The 21,176-nt window shown below is 43.9% G+C and overlaps 1 protein-coding gene across 2 annotated transcripts in view; it reads left to right on the forward strand.

The window, feature by feature from the left end:
• APPL2 (adaptor protein, phosphotyrosine interacting with PH domain and leucine zipper 2) overlaps positions 1-21,176 on the forward strand; it is a 512,959-nt gene that overhangs the window by 356,614 nt on the left and 135,169 nt on the right. For both annotated transcript variants that reach the window (XM_069228970.1, XM_069228971.1), the window contains exon 10: positions 11,455-11,613. In XM_069228970.1, the coding sequence (XP_069085071.1) occupies positions 11,455-11,613 (159 nt within the window). The remainder of the gene's footprint in view (positions 1-11,454; positions 11,614-21,176) is intronic.

Raw genomic sequence — 21,176 nt, forward strand, 5'->3', positions numbered from 1 at the left:
CAATCCTATGATTGCCACCTTGAGTTTGTTCTTATTTCATAATGTGAAGTAAGCAAAGGAAGTATTGAGTGTATTAAGTGTTTTACATCAGTTATCCTTTAAATAAAACAATTTTAGGCAGGTGTATACTGTAACATTGCAGGCGACTGGGTTTGAATGTCTTTAGAAATGTATTATGCTGCGTAGTTTTCACGTTGGGAGTGAGCTGACACGTTTAAAGCAAACCTTTGAGCCCTGTTGACATCTAGTGAATAATTAATAACATATCCAAAAATATTAGGCCAAGAAAAGATATGACGTTTAGCAATAGAGTCCTAAGGCCACTGATAAGGTCCTATTAGCTATGAGTAAAGATCACTCTCATTTTTCTTTAGTGCGTAAATCTGGATAAATAACCATTATCGAAACTGATGATTATTCTAACTGCGGTGATAATTGTATCAACAAAACACCAGAAAATATGCTGTCTCAATGCTTTTAATCTACTTAACCAGATATACAAATGCTTAACCACCTTGGAACATAGGGAGAAATGTCCAATTAGTGGACAGTGGTAACTAATAAGTGTCAGAGGTGCACCAGTTAGAAAACACAAGCCCTCTAACTTAATGAAACATAAATAGTAGGTATTTAACACTATTTATACAAGAGATTCTTGCTAACATGAATCATTCTTACTAGTTTATTTAGCATGCAGCTGAAAAAAGAAACATGATTATCTTGATTGCACGTTTCAGATGTGATTTATTCCTTTGTGTATTTAATCAAATTGTGATTTATATCACTGTAAGTATAAAAAATCATCACTTTCTGTGCAGATAGGATACTCATGTTATGCTGATTTTATTGTTTTAAGATACTTACTGCCTGTGTGCTCAATACAATGATTTAAAATTACAATGTGTCAGTTGATGTGAGGCGACATTCAAATTTAGCTCTACAAGGAGAAGCTTTATAAGAACTTGCCTTTCTTCAAAAGTGAGTGCTGAAAAATCAGTAATTTACTTCTGCTATTCCCATAACCAATCTAGCCAAGGTGAGTCATGGGGCTGTGGCATGACATTGTCAGATGGGGAAAAAAGGAGCTAAGATGTATAATAATACTTAAAATGTAAATTTACCTATTATCATTTGTCAAACAGTTTTTGCAGCATTCATATTTCTAGAGAAAAGATGTAGGTAAAGAAATATGAGTGGCTAAGTCAGGCAGGTGATGTTACATCCCATCCTGATAGGTGGACACCTGCCTAGTTGACCAAGCCCCCTACCAGGGCTATTTAGGGTCTCCATCTTGTGTGGGTCCTCAGATTCGACATGCAAGACTCCAGCAGGAATCCTCTGCAATGTTTACTTCAACTTCTGGCCACTGGAACCGCAACTGGACTCCACAGGAACCTACAATCTGCAGCTACAGCGACAACTCTGCTCTGCAACATTGTTTTTCCGGCTCCTGCCAACAACTGCCACATTTCCCCAGTTTGCATCCTCTGAGGGCGGCAAGTCTTCAGTCTGCACAAGTAGCAAGAAGGAACCTCCCTTGGAGGGAAGGAGTCACTTCCCTGCATCCGCAGGCACCAACTGTAACGTAATCATGTGACACATAAGACGAACTAGGGTTTACTCGCTGCTTTGGTTACTACTAACAAGCAATTATACCTCTATTCAGAATTCGGTAATCAATAGCGAATAATCGAGGCCAACAATGCATTTTTAAACATTACGTGACTGTGGGTCAGTAAGTCTTTTTAGTTCTTTTTTCTCATTGACTTGGGTTTAAATTATACATATAGTACGTCGTCGACGAGGTTTCTGAAGAGTAGACAATTTTCTTGAATGGATTCTTAGATTGGAGTAGTCTACATCATTTATCAGATAAATATGACAAACTATTGAAAATATTGCAACTTGTAAACCTTGATTAGGGAGTGCATAATGGATATCCGTGTGTCAAATTAGAATATTGAGAAGTTAGAAACAAACAACAGTGTTGTTGTAAGTGTTATAAGTGGGTCCAGACTTTGAACTACAGTTAATATAAAATAATGGGAGACACTTTATACAATTTTGGACATTATCTTACAGAGTTGGATTCCATAGAAATGAAAATTTGGAGTTCATTAGGAATTAAATATAAGGTACATTTAGAAACTTTACTGTATGGGACTCTATCGGTACTTCTCGACTTTTAGTTTTTACCTTCACATATTAATACTAACAAAGCATGTTCTATACACTAAAGGATCATCACAGGTCCCTTTGTTCTCATAAATGTATGTATTGTTTTTGTTTTTTTTAATCATTGGGTGTTGGACTGTACCTTCATCTATGGAAGTCACTGTCACAAATCCTTGGCACCATGATTTTATATAAAAGATTATCACAGGATACTGGATTAATAGGTAATTTGATTAGTTGGCAGTCTACCAAACACTAATCACTAATCGGGTGTTGGAAGCATCTGGGAGCCAATTGACATGTGCAATATGTGATAGAATATTTTATTCTCTGTTATTAACATATCATCAGCCTTGATAAAGTCCTAGAATGGGACGAAATACGTGTCGGCAAAAACAAAGTATGGGCTGAAACTCACCTGGAGTGGTTGAGGATTCACAAAGATTGAAGATTTTTGCCCAACTGTCAAATGAACTTTCGGCTAAAACATCGTATGGGCTGAAGCTTACCTCAAATGGTTGAGGATGTATAAAGATATAATTTTTGGGCCCAACTATCAAGTGGATTTTCATAATAACGGACAATAATATTGCAGTATCAAAAGAAATTACATTTTGGCATCGCTTTTTATGTGATTGTATATTATCATGTATACGATGAGTCAATGTATTATTAAAGTTGTTAATGAATTAGAGAAAGTTAACACCCATTTGGTTCTGTTTTCCAATTGTGCATGCTGTTTTTTCCGTTTATATTTTGATAAAATTTTTATTTTTTTCCAGATGGTTTCATTGATTATCATATGAATGACCTACAGAGATTTTGGGTGTTCCACTATTATTTCTTATCTCGGATATGAACTGGTTATCTTTTTGATTCCAGCTTACACATGGTGGCAACAGATGTGTTATAGTGTTATTGAGCGCCACGTACTGATATTTAATATATTTCTAGAGATGTGCGGCTAATTCAGAGTCATTGTTGCCATGTTGTTTGTACCAACTGTAAGGACGACCAGGTGCGTGGATCTCCTCTCATCCTAAGCTGTGTGGATCCTGCATCACGGGTGGTGGTCTAGAGGAGTCCCCTTGGTCCCCTTGCATCTACCAAGGCTTGTTGGCATCTCCTCCAAGGGATCTTCAGGCTCCGTGTAGCCCTAGCCCTCAGCACTCTTCCCTGCAAAGCACAGCCCTCTGCGTGCTTTTCCTGTGACCTCTTCTCAGGTGTACTGCGTGGACCTCTCTGCAACTCCTAGGCTCCTTGCCTTTGAGTCTTCTGTGGGGACTGCCTCTTCTTCTTTGGACTTTCTGCATTGCTGAGGGTCACCTGGGACTCCCCCCGTGGGTTGAGTCCCCCTTGGAACTTGCTGGTCCCCGGCAGCTCCACTTTTCCACCAACCACAACATTTGCCTTTGCCAAGGCTTGTTGGTGTTTTTTCAACACCACAGAATGACTGCAATTCTTCATCCGGCATGGAACGCTGACCTCATCACCCAGGAACTCTTCATCTGCTCCAGTGCTGTATTGCTGACCGTCTTCGTCTCACCGTCGACCAACTCCTGCATCCACAGAAGGATGGGTAGTGGCTCCTGCCAGCCCCGGACACTCCAACGTGACCTGGACTTGGTCCCCTTCTTTTCCTGGTCTTCCTTTTCACGGATCCACCTTTGGTTTCTTGCAGTCTTGTCTAGGTCTTGCAATATCCTTCTCTGAAGTCCTTTGGATTGGTTTGGGTAGAGCCAGTAACTTACCTCTTTTCTCCTGGTTGCTGGGGGGCACTCCAGTACTTACCTTTGGGGTTTCCTAGTACCTCTAGCCTCCCTCTACTGATTCCACCTCCTTGGTTGGGGACTCAACATTCACATTCCATTTTTTAAATATATGGTTTGGTCCTCCCTAGGCCTTTAGTATTGCCTATTGCTTTTCACTGTTTTCTATTGCTTTTTATGCCAATTTCTGATTGCTGTTGTACATACAGTAGTGTGTTTACATACCTCCCATTGGAGGGTTGGCTATCTAGGGTCTTAGTATTTGTGTCACTAAAATAAAGTACCTTTATTTTTGTAACACTGTGTGGTTCTTTCATGTGTTTAGTTGCTGTGTGACTACATAAGTGGTAATGCATAAGCTTTGCATGTCTCCTAGATAGGTCTTTGCTGCTCATCCACAGCTACCTCTAGAGAGCCTGTCTTCTAGACACTGCCTACACTTCACTAATAAGGGGATACCTGGTACAAGGTCATAATACAGTAGGTATTCACCACACACCAGGCCAGATTCCTATAGAGAGTATCAAGGAATGCCTGTTGGATCTTGAGCAAGATGTGGAAAGTGAGGAAGCTGAACAGTAAAAAGGTCAAGAAAACCATGGTTGAGATTGCAAGAGTGAGCTCTGCTTTTAGCTGTCTGCATCTAAAGAAGTGTATTTTGAAATCATAAAATAAGGAAAGCCGATGAGCAGAGTAGGGGAAAAAGGACATGAGAAATTTGAAAAATTAAAAAAAGACATGTAGTCTTTTAGGTGGCTGGAATTCCATTCTGCAGTCATGTGCTTCGTCATTCAATATATTTTGCATGGACAATCCAATTGTATCCACCATTGCATCGGCATTATTCCTTCCACCTAGGAATATTGTGTAGAAAACCGCTGAAACTTGTTGGTGTTTAAAAAAATAAATCAATTGTACTCTGTATTTGATTAATCTGCTAATTGCAAAAGAACTGCAGTCTTAGAGTTTCAAATATTTTATGTGACTATCACGTATTTATGAAGATCCTTGCAATACACTGTTCTGCAATCTACAGTTTTCCAATTAAGTGTTACAGCATTATTTTGTCCATGAGTCAACTTCTAAAAAGGCCAGAAGGTTCATATGTGTAGGAGGTGATGAATCATAGAATTGCTTACTGTTGAACAGCTTTGGTAGCAATATATTATGGGATCACATGATAATTGATCTAAGACAGTAATTCTTAAAATGTGACTTCCCTGGACCTCACACTTCATCATTACTGGAACCCAGGGACCCCCTCTGAATCATTATCTGAATCCAAGGACCTGCAGTAAGTCATTATCAGAAGCTCGAGATCCTTGCCTAAGCATTCTCAATGATTTGAACAGCAAAGCAGTATACAAAATATACAAAAACAAATATTCACCAAACAAAAGGTCAAACACTGTATTTAATTAAGTCAGTATTTTAACTTTAATGGGAAGGTTGGAGCTTTTCCCAAGTCAATTCAGGCCACTCATCGTCCACACTATATTCAGTTTAAAGCACTTGCACTGCTTTCACAAATCAATCTGAGGACACTGGCTTAATATTTAGCCTCTAATTTCAGATTCCTTCACCTTTACCAAACGTTTTAAAATGTTAAATTGTATTTTTTGCTTCTTCATTCATATACACTTTATCTGTTAATATTATTCAATATACTAATCAATCAGGAACCTGAGTAGACTTCGTGGACTTCTCAGGGGTCCCCAGACCATAGGTTAAGAATCACTGATCTGCAAGGTACTTATGTAAGTGGATACGACTAGGATGAAATATTATTCATAGAATTCAACTCTTGAGTATAGTTGGGAAGTAATCTTCATTGTGGTTTGTGAACCTTTATCTATATCCCAAGATGTGCACATAAATAATGCACACTGAGTTTGTTCACATGAAAAGTCTCTTGAATACAACTGAACTATCACGCATCACTTTAGTTGCTAACAGGAGCATGTTGTGTTTCACCCCAGGGTGGTTAATCTCTCACAGTGTCTCCAATCCCAGGGAAATAATTGCCCACAGTTTCTGTTTCACTGGACAACTCCCCCACAGAAAAAATATACAAGCATTTGATCTCAAGTTCAAACTTTTACTACATCTTTGGTCCATGGCTGCTCAAAGAAGTTGTGATAGCTACATGTTTAGGTTTTGGACATGTCATAGAGGCATAGTTAGAGTTTCTCACAAAGGTTGTATGTTGGAGTCTCAGATGGAATCTCAGGCACATAATGACAGTTGGAATTTATAACCTAGATGGATTCTTTTCGCTCAGTGCACATACTTGAGTGCCTGTAATCCATCACCTTGGTGGAGCAAGGTAGATCCCTCCTTTCCACCCCAACCTTCTTGACTACTGTCCAGTGTAAGTCAAAAACACCAGTGAAAGGGATTTAGCGCATTGTTAATACAGGTAGAGGTATTCTTGAGACTGCCTTAGCTTCAAACTGTCAGTTATTCTCACAGATATGTCTACATTTACTTAGCCTGAGACACATACCACATACTATTACTCTTAAGAGAACTATACAACTGCATCATTGTTTGAATTTGATATTGTTCCTAATTACACCTACCAAAGAGGCAGGCTTTCACTTGTGTGACCTCTTGAATATTATTACTCTCTTAGTTCATTTGACAACCTTAGTTTTCCTAAATATGAACTCACAAAGACAGTGCTATGACCAAGGCCCTGAAAGAATACACATCACTATGCATTTTGCCGCCAACATGTGTTTTGCTCTTTACCTACGGCATACTTGCTTCCATAAAGGGCTATGATTCATTTGCTGCAATATGTTTAATTACATCTCAGAGCATAGTCTATTTCTGCTGAAACTCAGTGTGCCAAAAATACAGCACTGGCAATGAATGTCTCTAACTAAATGTACACTGCACTGCAATCTCTGCAGGGGCTGCCTATTGCCTCCAAAGCTAAAGCCTTTCACATCCACATTAATTAACTATGTTAAAAAGCAGGGACCTCAGGTGGCTATTGTATTTAAAGTTTGTGGGCATCAACACAGATGCCAAGGCTCACACATCTTGCAGGAGTCCTCAAAATGTGTTCTGACTTAGGCATTTTCATAAGAGTTAAGTAAATGCCTTTAGAACAACCTTTCACTATAATTAAATCTTGGGCTCTAACTATGATAGCAACAATGTATCTTTGGAAGGTGTCGCCAAAACAGTGTGCCTAGAGATTGCCATGACAGTGTTGCTTCTCCGTGCCCTCTTTTTGGGGGTATGGTTTGTCTGGATACAGTTGAGGAAGGCACAGGCGGGTTCTCATGATCTTTTACATCAACTATTCCATCTGCTAAGAAGGTACACATCTCCACCCATAATTAATCAGGGCATAGTCAATTGTTTTTAATGTTGTCTGTGCTGTTATGGAAGTAGACCAACCACATCAAATTAGCCTTTATGTGGCTGCAGTTGGAACAGCCAACCTAACCTTCTAGGCCATAGAACTAAAACAAAGCAACTGCAGACCAATTTTGCCACAGCAATCTAGGCAGTCTATGTCCAGGCATAACTATGTTATGGTAGGCAGATATGCAGAGCGATGATGATCCCAAGGTTCTTGGCATAGGTGGTGGGGTGGGTGTCAATCCTAGCTCTGCTGGCCACCAGACGGAGTCCCAGAGTGATGTGCTTGTCTCAGAGATCATGATTTTAATCTTGTCAGTGTTCAGTTTGATAGTTGGTCTTCATCCAGTGGGGGATTTCAGTCATGCAGGCATTGAACTTGATCTGGGTATTGGGTGTCTTGTCAATGAGGGAGACAATAAGGTGCATGTCATTGGCATAGGAGAGGACATTGATGTTGTGAGAGTGGATGATTCTGGCTAGAGGGATCATGTATGCGCTGAAGAGAGTCCGGCTCAGGGAGGATCATTGTGAACTCTGCAGATGAGGTTGCGGTCATCCAAAGTGTACGGTGCCAGGCTGACTAATGATCCGTCCAGTCAGGAAGGAGCAGATCCATTGGAGTGTGTGTTCTTGGGTTCTGATGTTGTGTAGCCGTTGAATGAGGATAAGATGGGAGACTGTGTTAAATGCTGCAGAGAGGTCCATGAGTATGTCTCCTTTGTCCGGATGTATGAGGATGTCATCCGTGGCGGCGATGAGGGCAGTTTACATACTGTGGAAGGGTCTGAAACCAGACTGAGTATGTGTGTCGGGGACTTGGTGATCATTGAAGTATTCAGTGAGGTGTCTGTTAGTGATTTCCTCTAAGACGTTAGCCAAGAATGGTACCAGGGATATCTGTCTGTAGTTGACCAGAGTTGAAGGGTCTGCAGAGGGTTTCTTCAGCAATAGAAGGACAGATGGGTGTTTCCAAGCATCTGGTAAGGTGGCAGAAGAGGTTGAAGGCATTCATAATGGATGTGCGCATGGCGCTAACGGGTTGGATGAACTTCATGGTGGCACCAGTCTCTCCTTGGGTGATGATGGGCCATGTGGATAGAATTGGTTCTTTGGATGAGATTGGGCAGTGTTTGGTGAGGTCTGCCAGGTAGGGTTGAGGGCTGAAGTTGCTGTAAATGACATTGGTTTTGTTGTTGAAGACTTGAGGGAGCTTGTTGCAGAGGTCCTGCTAGAGCTTATCGAGTTGGGGGCGGACGATGGTGAGGTGAGGTAAAATATTTAACAATGACGAAAATGTCTTTCCTTCTGTTGGTACTGGCATGGATGTGGTATGCCAGAGTGATGCATTTGGTGGTCCGGATCATTAGCACAGATTTGAACATACTCCTGATTGCATTTTCCTGGCATTCTCCATTTGTGCTCCACTTAAACTCACTTATTCAATAAAAAATGGATGTATAGAAATGCTTTTGTTACTTGGAATCTCTAGGGGTCAGGAATTTCTCAGACTTTATACTCCAGTTCTCTCCTCATGAGCTCTAGAGGTGCATAATTAAATGGAGTATGTGTCTGAGTCACTTGTTTCAGTTTTTTAACACATGAATTACTGGATGCGCTTTTACATTCAGAAGCTTTTCTCTTCCAAGCTTTCATCTTTTTTTAAAAAACATTTCAAGTTCTTTGAAGGACAAGTGGCCCCTGAGTCAAACACCAAACTAAACTACAATTCACCAGACCATTTTTAGAGATTCAAACAAATCGTTGAGTGATTTGAACTAGTTCAGAAATGGTTTGTGTAGGCCTAGTTTAAGGGATGGAGCAAAGGGTGGGACACGTGTCCAATTTCAGAATGTAAAAATAGCCATGGAAAAAGAAAGGCATAACATACTGTAAAACTTTTTTTTAATAAAAAAGGGAATAATGTGCAAGTTGAAACAGCTTCACAAAATAAAGAGAAATATGGCCCAGTTGGTAGTGCACTGAAAAAGAAAAGTATGCCCCAAAAACATCTGCTGATGTGGTAGTAGCGGGTCATCACCTCACTGCCTTTCTGGTATATGAAATTTGGCACTTCACAGATGTCTACTTACCAAATACAAGCAGTGCTTAGTAATGTGAAACTCTGAAGACCCTGACCTGGAAGTGAACAACTACATTTGAATACCTAAACCCAGGGAAAGCAACGAGCAGAGCATGCTAGATGATGTTGCTGCATCCAATTAATATAGGGAACACAGAGGGTGTATAATTTTTTGGGAACATCCTATTTGGATGCTGCCTGTATAGACACTGTGGAGATTTTAAAGGGCACCAATACTCTTGTTCGATACTTTACATTGCAAAGATTTGAAAACCTTGGCATTTGTAGAATGTGGTGTGGTTTTTGCAATAGCGTGCATTTCAGTGTAATCAGCTATTGTGTGCAGAGCTACATAGACTGGATATAGTAGGTCCAGTACTATACTCTACCCTGAGCTCAGATTTATGACGCAAATGTGTGTTTGCAGCCAGACAAGGAAAGCATACTATCTGACTATTTATACTAAGATGTAGTAACAATCTGTCCTCATCCACCGCCCAACCACAAATGTGTGTTAGCAAAGAGCTTTTTGATGCCCTGAGAATATTACTTAAAAATAATTATCAGTAAGAAAGAAGATAGAAAATTTACTTTTTAGCATGAGTAGTGGCTTGACTCATGGGTCAGTGGATGATTATAGTGGGTCCTCAGTAAGGGGACAACTGCAGAGTGCCCCTTCCCCAAATCCACCTCTGAATTTCAAATCCTGGCTTTTATCAACTATGAAAAGTTTTGCTGAACACTTGAGATTGCCATCCTGAAGATGCATAAAGTGCAATGTGATTTAAAAATTCCTAAGACTTAAATTCATATCTTAATTTTAATGGTCCATCCCAGGATTAATAAATGCCTGATACAAAATCTCAAACTCCATTCAGAGGTCTGTTAGATCACTTTGGGCCTGATTTAGAGTTTAGTGGACGGGTTACTTTGCACAAAAGTGATGGATATCCTGTCCGCTGTGCTACGAATCCATAGGATATTATGGAATCTTAATATGGCGGACGGGATATCAGTCACATTTGTGACGAAGCCCATCCATCAAACTCGAAATCAGGCCTTTAGTCTTTTCTTACTGGTTTAACCTATTAGCATAGGTTGCTGCTGGCACTTCAAGGCTGAGCAGAGTGCCAAAGGATCTGTACCTCTGATTTCAAGTGCATTATAAGGAATTTGAATAATTGTTTCTTAATCCCACGTTGTTTGCTCATTACATGAATTCTGCATAGTTTAGTAGAACAGGTGTTTCCTCTTAGTTCCTCCCACACACACATTTGTTGCCTTGAGTTTTTTTAAAAATAAAGCCCAATCGATAACATAATTCTCTTAACTTCTTTGAACCACTGTGTTTACTTTCTTAACATTTCAAATTTTCCAGTCATTGGTATTTCTTCCCTCTATTTTCTGAGGTTTTGACAAACTACTAAACTGTTTTATTATTACAGTCGTTCTTGCAGAAGCATCCCACCTCAAATTACGCTCTTTCTCTTCGAATAATATAGCTTTTTTTTTCAGTACTTTGGACATTATCTTTTTGGGAAAATCTTGTATATGTGACATATTACTGGAGACCCACCTGTACAGTCCAACAGAACCATTGCATCTGCAAACTTTGCAGGTGGATGTTCAGTGTAACTGGCCTTCTAGTGGTAGGTCCATTGACACTGGAAACCAGTAACCTGTGCTGTGGAGCATAGGGATGCATCCTGCTCTCTCTTGATATTGAAAGTCTGCTTGCTCTCTTTCTCTCTCCTATAACACCTGTGTGTTCAGTGGTGCATCTGGGTTATTTTCAATTGTCATCAGCAGAGATCCACCTTTGCAACCTTGTTCCATACTTAGACACAGTCTAGAATATTAATTTCTTGCTTTAAGTAAAGGAAACACACACAAATGTACTTTGGTTCTACCCATGCTTCATCTTTCTGTTTCTGAACACCTTCTCTACATACAGCTAATTGATTTATTCTTATGTTTACTTTGCTACTATTTAGATATTGCATGCCTTGTTCAGTATCACGTGCACAATTTTCTTTGATGTGTTTTCAGCATACAGCAAGAACTTGATACTGAAGCCGATGCCATGAGAGTGTCCCAGCAAGACTTGCTTTCTGGCAATGAATCAGTCTACACACCCGACTTCGATGCTGCTTCAGCTTTGATTAACAGAAACCTTATTCAAAAAGCTGGCTACCTTAATATTAGAAGGTGAGGCATCCATTTGTATCTTCATGAGCTGTATGAAAGAAATGTATGTAGTAGCTGAACATTTTGATGCTGATGACAGATAGTACTGAATAAACTTAAGGAAGCAACCAAAAGAAGAGTATGATTATACAATGGTTACCTTTTTACAAGAGCGATGTTCATGTGTCAAAATTCTTGTCAAATGATCAAAGCCTATCTAATGTAACCATGTTACATGTATCCAGGTAACAAGGATGCTTTAGCTCAGATGAGGACTTTGCTATTCCTAGAAGGCACGGTGACGTATTCCTGTCTCGGGATTGCCTTGTTTAATAGAAGCAGAGTTTCCTTATGTATACATTATTCATTTCCACTAGCAGGACTCTTGATTTTGTTTTGAACAGACAATCAGAAACAAAATTGACACAAAACCATAACACTATTTCAAATCTTAATTAGGCTTCCAGATAATAATTTTAAAAGATTGTGGGAAAACATCTAATTACTTAAAACACATTGACAGCATGTTTAAGGCATCTCAAGATTAATTTCGAATGACTGCTGTCTAGGATGAAAATCTGTCACAGGTTTTGCCAGTCACATAAATCATACATTCATGGCACAGCTCCGACCTTTCATTTCAGTAGGTGAAGTACTGTATTGCCTTATCATACCCATGCCAAAATTTCAACATATCCATCAAATGAGCTAACTTGCTTACTAACCATATTTACAGGTAGCAGATGTGGGACTTCTTGCACATTTGCTGTTGATCTTCCAGAAGAAGCTCTAAGAGAATTTCACTGCCGCTTTATTACGGCTGGGATCCCTAAAGCAGCTTACTAAATTATGTGTGATATGTATTTTGCAGTTAAGTATGTATGCTTTGTTGGAGGCACCATGGTTCTATAGGCATGGCTTATATTCCACCTAACGAAAGACAGGTATGAGTCATTCATGATAAGACTCGATGCACAGCACAAGGTGGTTTTGTAGTCTAACCTTTTTCATTCCTCAATTCAATACAAGACAAACAAAGTGAGAAACATCTTTAGTGAGAAACATCTCTGTCAGTGTCATGAAACAGCCTCCTTGCGGTTCAAATCAACTCTTTTGCTATAGTCCATGGCAAAATGTCAACCTCCAAGTCTACTGGCTTTGCAAGAAGTTACTCATGTACCCACAAAGATTTTAGGCATATGATAGTCAAGAACCATAAAGGTTGTGCTGAATTCTGGCAGGCGTCACCTCTTCTACCAATAACAGTACTAAATAGGAACTTTGTTCTAATGTGGAGTGTAGTCCATATTCACTCTCTCTTCAGTAAAGTCTGATATACAATATGTCTGGGTTCCTTCATTGGCAACTGCACTCTTCTATATCGCACACCTCTATCTAGCATAACCCAGAACTTTAGATAGACATCCGGAAAACCCTTTTGCATATCCAAAATGCCCCATATAGCACACCATAATCCTGATCCCAAAAGAGGCCAGGATTTCTATTGGTAGGGCTCAACTATGAAAAGGAGACATACTGTTTATGAAAATAATATATACTGTTTATACTTTCTTCTAGATGAACTAGTTTGACAGGAAAAAATTCAAGATGGTCATATTTAGACAGATCACACAAGGTGAAGAATGACATTCCTCTGTGGATGTCGAAGAGAGTATATTTTCCTACAAGAGTCCACTCTTGGGCGACAAACTAGAATTCATATGTTTGGCGATGTGGTGGCTAACATTGATAATACAATACCATCTTCCACGTTTCCTGATAGAGTTTCTCAAGTGTTAATCAACTTTCTGTCTTTAGTGGTGACAATTCTTTGCCATAAGTAGATAGGGAGTCTCCATTTACTATTATGAGGACAACAAACTAATCAGAATATCACATATACCTTAGATCAGGGGTCTCCAACCTTTTCTTTCCATTGATTAGTGAATATCATTGTGAGCTCCTGAAGGCTAGACAACTCGTGCATCATTACCAGGCACCTCCATGCCCAGCTTCCTTGACTTTAAGCCTGATATCCATAAAGCCAGGTTTGAACAAAGTACTAGGATTACTATGACATGGCTGCCCTGTGGGTGTGTCAGTGTGAGCATGTTCTTTGGGGATGTATGAACATGTGTGCATATGAATGGGCCAATGTGTGTATGGGTAACTGAGCCTGTGTCATATGTACTTGTGGCACATGACATACCTTTCGCCATTTGTGGCACTATTATATGTATAACACAAACATATAAAAAACATTTTCAAATGGGAGAAATTTAAAGTGCAAACATGTTCATAATGTAGAATAGGTTTCTGCACTTAAAATTTCTCCCATTTAAAAAATGACTGCATTTTCCAGTTATAAATATTCTACTGGAAGCAAGATGTCTGCTGTTTGTAAATGCAACACTTTGGAAAAAAAATTGAGACCATTCAAATGAAAAGTCAACTTAATCAATAAGGTAACATTTCATTTTCATTTTCTCCGATATAAAAGTATTGAGAAACATCATTTTGTTCTCATGCCCTAATGCTGAGTTTACAAGGACTTTTAGTTACGATTTAAATACTTCAGTTCTTCACCTCTGTGCCCTGGGTCGTTAATCTGACTCCAGCACCAATCCTTATCAGGCCCTGCTATCTGCAGCCTGATGATAATTTTTTTTTTTTTAAAAATTTTTTTATTGATTTTTCAAAACAAGAGCCATACATTTCTTGCATATACAGACATTAATAACGATTTGTCATTGGTTACAGTTTGCCGTCTGGTTTTCCCGTATTAAGAACGATATATATAACAAAACTCCTAAGAACTTGTGTGCACTACCCGGTATGTTTATTCTGCCCAACACTTCCGAAGTTTCCGCCGCATAGGGCGAGGCGTTCAATTGCAATGTGGATCCATTGCCACTGGTGACAGGGGCCCGCTTCGCCGCACGGGCGAGGGCGGGGGGTCAGAAGAGCGTAGGGAGGGGGGAGGGGGGGGCAAGGGGGAGGGGAATGGCGCAGTGGAGCGTAGCGCTGGTGACTATTGGTTGAGTGTGCAGGCTTCTTAGTGCTGTGGCATGCATGCATTGGGAGGGGGGGCTGCTGTGTTATCCATGTTGGCGAGGCATTAATGATGGATATATATGCTTCCCCAGATGTGGTGATGACTTTCTGTCGGGGGTGGGCCCGCAGCCTTCCAGGTGGGTGCAGCCGTCTGCGATTCAGGGGGGTCTTTCATCGTTTTTGGCTTCTAGCCTGGACACTAAGACGCCCCAGGTCTCGCAGCCCGCTTGTCGCAGTCCCCTACGAGCTAAATTTGTTAATACCTGATGCTCAGCGCGTGCCCAGCGTAACGTGAGGGCGAGCCAGACTTTTAAGTCAGGTGTGTTGCGAGCCTTCCAGTTCATTGCTATCAGTCTTTTATACATTACATATGCTAGAGCCACAAACCTGTGCAAGTGTTTATTTCTTTTCGTCCTTGTCCTTAGTCCGAGTAGACAGGATTTGGGATTCGTGTCCAGGTTGAGCCCTGTGATTTCCGCTAAGGCTGTGACCACTCCCCCCCCACCCAACCGCGGGCACTCCCAGACCATGTGATAGAACTGTGCTGCTGGTATTTTGCATCTGGGACAGGCTGGGTCCGATCCGGGGAACATGCGCTTAATCCTGGCCGGCGCCAGGTATGTCTGATGTAGATAATTGAACTGTGTGTATCTGAATCTGGGGTTTCTTGAGACCTCGCGCGTGTGGCACAGAGCTTTTGGCCATTCTGTCTCTGAAATCGGAGTGGGCAATACGGTATTCCACCTCTCCCTAGCTTTCTGCAGGTTATCTTCCGGGGGTCTGTTCAGAAGTTTATAAAGGTTTGAGACTGCTTTTCCTTGGGGATCCCAGTTCAGCATGTGGTGCAGGGTGACTGAGATATCAGGCTCTGCGTCGCCAGATGCCCACGTTTTCCTGATTGCATGGCATATCGCGTGGTATGCCAGGAATTGCCCCGGATTGATCTGTGTGAGGGCCTGTATAGCTTTGAAAGTCATTAATTTCCCTTCCTCTAAACAGTCTCCTACTGTGCTTATACCCGCGTCTGCCCAAGTTGTAGGTGAATATGAGCTGGCTTCCACCCAACCGGGGAGCCGATCCAATGGGAGGAGTGGTGAGTAGGGTAGCCTTTTAATTCCCTTTTGAATATACTTCTTCCAATATGTGTGTGCCGCTATCATCAATGGATTTGTGCATGTGCTTTTAGTCTGCTTGTCCAGCAACCACCCTAGTGCGGGAGCGCCCTGGAGTCGGGATTGCAGCCATATGGTTTCTGCCGAGCTGGGTCTATGGAGCCAATTTAAGATCCACTGCAGCTGTGCGGCCGCAGAATAGAGCTCAAAGTTTGGGGCGCCCAGTCCACCCATTGCTACCGGATGATGCAGCGTGGTAAGTGCAATCCGCCTTCTGCCCTCACCCCACACCAGCTGTAGTAGGATGGAGTTCAAGCCAACGAAAAAGCTTTTGGGGATATTGATTGGCAGGGCCACAAAATAATACAACAGTCTAGGTAATATCAGCATGTTTGCTATAGCTACTTTACCCAGTGGTGAGAGTGGTAGTTTATTCCAGAAGCGTATTGAGCTCTTAACAGAGGACACCGCTTTCCCCAGATTTCCATCCCTTAGATCTTCCGCCTTGTGGTAGACGTTAATCCGTAGGTATTTAAATGTGTCGAGGCACCATTTTAGGTGGCCTGATGGGGCGCTCTCTTGCCTCGCAGGGGGCCAGCTGGTTAGTGGGAATATACAGGATTTCCCCCAGTTAACTATTAGACCAGATACCCTTCCGAACTCGGACAGTAGCGACATCACTGGGGCCAGCGAATCCTCCACTCTGCGTATGTATATCAAGGCATCATCTGCGTATAATGATATGGAGTGGAGAGTACCGTTCCTTGACACCCCCCATTCTTCTTTTTTGGCCCGGACGCGTACAGCTAGTGGTTCCATCGCTAAAGCGAACAGGAGGGGGGAGAGGGGGCAGCCCTGTCTTGTTCCCCTGCTAATCGGAAAGGTTTCTGATATTACTCCTCTCGTCTTCACCCTAGCCTGTGGGGCAGTGTACAGAATACGTACCCAGTTTATGAATTTTGGACCAATACCCAATAACTGCATGGTGGCGAACAGGAAGTCCCATTCTAATGTATCAAACGCTTTTTCTATGTCCAGCGATATCACCACTTCCTCGAGTGCGGTCGGGGAGGTATCTCCCATCACACTGAGCAGCCTCCGAATATTTAGGAAGGTGTTACGTTTCGGGATGAATCCATTCTGGTCATCATGTACCAGGATATGCATATAGGGAGCTAGTCTATTAGCCAGGATTTTGCCAAGTATCTTACAGTCTAGGTTCAATAATGAGAGAGGTCTGTAAGACCTGACGTCAGTGGGGTCGCGCCCCTGCTTTGGAAGGACCACTATCATTGCCTCTCTCATTGAGGGAGGCAGGATGCCGTTGATCCCTGCTTCTTCGAACGTTTTTTGAAGATGTGTGTTAAGGTGTGTCGCAAAAGTGGAGTAGTATTCTGATGGCAGGCCGTCTGTACCTGGGGCTTTATTCCTAGGTAGTTGTTCGAGGGCCTTATTAAGTTCCCCTAATGTGATGGGGGCTTCTAGTGTCTCTCTGTCGACGTGCATTAGTTGGGGCAGAGGAGAGTCTGCTAGAAAGGACACAAGCTGTTGGATGGTGCTTGATGTGCTTTTGGTGTATTATTGTGTATAATATTCCCTAAACGCATCATTTATATTGACCTGCGTAGTAGCTATTGCACCTGCGCCTGTTCCTATTGCCCCTATTGGAGGGCACCGCCGGTCCTCCCGCAGCAGCCACGCGAGCAGCCTACCAGATCTGTCGCCTTCCGACTGTAGCCTAGCCACGTGGTGTTTGTGGTCGTGGAGGCGTAATGTGGCATCAGCCTTTGCATGTTCCGCGCGTATTTCCTTCAGAGCCGTGCATGGCGTTTCATTGCGAGCAACCGCGTTTTCTAGTACTCTTAGTTTCTTCTCCAGCTTGCTAACCTCTGCGTGAAGTGTGCGCCTCACCCCCCATGTAGTGGAAATACAATGTCCACGAATCACCACTTTGTGTGCGTCCCACTCCATTGCTCTTGATTTTGTGGTGCCGGTGTTTAGTTCCCAGTACTGTTTTAGCGCTGTTCTCAGTGAGTCTGTGAATGCAGGGTCATGTAATGCTTCCGCTTGTAGCCTCCATGTTGGAATAGCCTGGCGCTTCCTGCCCCAGTCCAAGGCTATATTAAGCGGTGAGTGATCTGATAGTGTCTTGGCTAGATATTCTGTTCCGCTGATCCCTGTGCAGATCTCCTGAGTGCCCCACATCAAGTCTATCCTGGTGTGTACCTTATGTGGTGCTGAGTAAAATGAATACTCCCTGTGTCGTGGGTGTTTCATGCGCCATATGTCATGAAGGCTCATGTTACTAGCCCATGTCCATAATGGGCAGGTGAGGTGTCTAATGACTATTGAATGTGTGGGGGAATTTGACCTGTCCAATGCTGGATCTGGCGTGCAATTAAAGTCTCCTCCCCATATGGCGGGTGCTTCGGGGTTCGTTAATAGCGCTGGAGTGAGTGTACTCAGGAACTCAGGCAGTGCGCTGTTGGGAGCGTATACCCCTATAATTGACAATTGTTTGCCGTCCAGCTTACCCTCCACCACCACATACCTGCCCTCATGATCTATCTTGTGCGATGTTTGGGTGAAGGGGACACTTCCTGCTATCCATATGAGTACCCCCCTCGCGAAGGATGAATAGGATGTGCCCACAATCTGACCTCCCCATTTACTACGTAGATCCTGCAGGTCTGGGTCCCGCAAGTGAGTCTCTTGTAGGATTGCAATATGTGTGCCATGGCGTTTGAGTCGTGTGTGCACCCTAGCCCTCTTGCCCGGGGTCCCCAGTCCCCTGACGTTCCAGGTGATTATGTCATATTTGTATGTGCTATGGGTTGTGGATTGGGCCATATTCAATTTGTGAATGTATGTCTTGCTCCCCGGAACCCGGGAAGCTCCATTGGGTCCCCGCCGCCCCCGCGGGCGGGCCCCACACCGCCAGGCATTTGTCCAGTGTTGGGAGCAGACCGGTAGTGCACGAACTAATAGTTACCCTCTTACCCTCCCCAACTGGATCCCAACCCCAACTGTGAACTTGCAACAGGCCACACACCCATAGTGGGTGCGGGCTAAGGTGTATCCGTATGGATATCTGCGGGGGAGCAATAATACTATCCAGATGCGGCTCATTTTAGGGGCTCGCATCCTTCTGCAGACACGGTCCGCAAGTAGCCTGGGGCGCTCCCAGGGCAAGGCCCTCCGCCCACCCCCCCGCTCCGTGCCTCCAGCTGCGCACAATATGAATAAAGGAGTTATCTCCAGGAGCAAACGTGTAAGGATACAGAAGTTCAGGTGATATGATCACCTATTTCAGGAGGAAGTAGCAAAGTTCAGTTCTGTGCTCCGGCTGTGGCGGCTGGACCCCCCCCCAGGGGGATAGTTCAGTGGTTTTTGTTCAGAGTGCGTCTGCGGACCTGGGGGTGGGCTCCGGGCCTCTCAATGCCTCCGTTAATGTAGAGTCCGAGCTGATCGAGTCCGAGCCCTCCACTGGATGGGACCTAAGCGTCTCAAAGGAGTTCTGAGTTAGTAGGGGAGTTTCTTTAAGGGCTCTGGCTCTCTCCGCTGCAGCCTGTTCCTCCGTGGGTTGACCCCTGGCGTGCCTCTTAGATCGTTTCCTAGGTTTCGTCGTTGACCAGTTCTCGTCAGCACCGGCTGCCTCGCGTGGTTGGGCGAAGCCTTTGGCATGCATCCACGTCCATGCATCTTCCGGAGAGGTGAACACATGGGTGCGTTCATCTGTTATTACGCGAAGTTTAGCGGGGAACATTAATGCATATTTTATGTCATACTCCCGGAGGCGTTGTTTGACTTGGGTGAAGGAATTGCGTTGCCTTTGCACATCCTGAGTGAAGTCTGGATAAGCATGAACAGTCAAATCCTCATACCTGTATGGGCCTTTGCTGCGGAACTGTTGGAGTATGGTATCCCGGTCCCTGAAGTTTAGGAACCTAGCTATCAGTGGTCTCGGAGGTTGGCCCGGTGCCGGGGGGTGTCCGGGGATTCTGTATGCTCTTTCCACTGAGAAGAATTTGGATGGAGTTCCATTCAAGACCTCTTTAATTAACCAGTGTTCCAACAGGAGCTCTGAGCTTTGATCCAGAGATTTTTCAGGAAAACCGAGAAACCGTATGTTGTTGCGGCGGGATCTGCCCTCCGCCTCCTCTGCTCTTCTCAGCAGTGACTTAACTTCTGCATCTAGGCGGAGAATTTGTTTTTGGTTATCCGCTACCGTGGGGGCCAGTTCACTTAGCGCCGCCTCCGTTGGCTTCATTTTATCAGATAGTTTGCCATGGTCTACTCTGAGGATGTTCAGATCTTGCAATACTGTGTCTATCCTGGTTTCCAGTGAGGTTTCAGTGTCCATGATTGCTTGCAGAACTTTTTCGAATTGTGAGGAATGGGACATGAGCGTGGACTCCAATGACTGCAGAGAGGGCGTATGCTGCTGATCTCCGGGTGCCTGTCCTTGCGTGCTCCGATCCTGGTTTTTAGCTGATTTGGGCCTTCCGGCCATTTTGACTTATCTGTTGCGGTCTGATTCCACCTGAAATCACGCGCACACCTGCGTTCTCTGGGCCCTACAAGCGAGAAGGGCATACAATTCCCCGCAGGGCCACGCCAGTGCAGACTTCAGTGTTTGAGGCTTCGGCCCTGCTGATGGTCCTCTAAGCGAGATCTTATTCAGGCAAACCAGTACCTCCCGTCGCTAGTTCCACACGCGTGTCACAAGCCTCCGGTCGGCAGCCAGCTCCAGGCTCTAGGTCCTCTTTCGGTATGGAGTAGGGGAGTGGCGTTCCCAAGCTTAGTGTATTACGGGCCCGCACAGTTCTTTAAGCACTATTCCACCCTGTGGTGCAGGTAAGCACCATTTAACAGAGGATATGGCTTAGCTTGATCCTGACTGACCCTGCGCGGTCCGTGTCTGCGGTGGCCTCGGTATCCAGCTGCAGGCTCAGAGACGACTCCCGGGGCGGGCGCACCGCGCCATCAGACATGAAATAAAGGAGGCACCCCCAGTGGCCCACGTAAGGATTCGTCACCTGTCCTTCATCCCCCCTTGTGGGCGGGAGGGGGTGGTCAGCACAGGGCAAAGGCAATGACCCCCAGTTCCCCTCACCGTGCACCCGTCTCACCGTCAGGGCCTCCAATCTGGTGCAAAACCCCACCTCAGGGGAAGACGCCGCCAGCAGCCTCCTGGAGAAAGCGCGATCGCTGTGGCCGAGCACACAGCTGCCCGGCAGGCTCCACAGCCCTGTGAAGCATCCGGGGGGTCCAGGGAGCGGGTCCCGCAAGGCCTTTTGTGGGGGGGGAAGTGCGTCTCCTCGGTCGCCCCCGGCCTCGGCTCGCCGCTGTGCCTCGGAACTCCCCACGCCCAGCGGAGGGGGGGGGAGAGCCCCGATGTCCGATGTCCTGGCGAGG

The sequence above is a fragment of the Pleurodeles waltl genome, chromosome 4_1 (assembly GCF_031143425.1).
Source record: "Pleurodeles waltl isolate 20211129_DDA chromosome 4_1, aPleWal1.hap1.20221129, whole genome shotgun sequence".
In the NCBI taxonomy this organism is placed as follows: Eukaryota; Metazoa; Chordata; class Amphibia; order Caudata; family Salamandridae; genus Pleurodeles; species Pleurodeles waltl.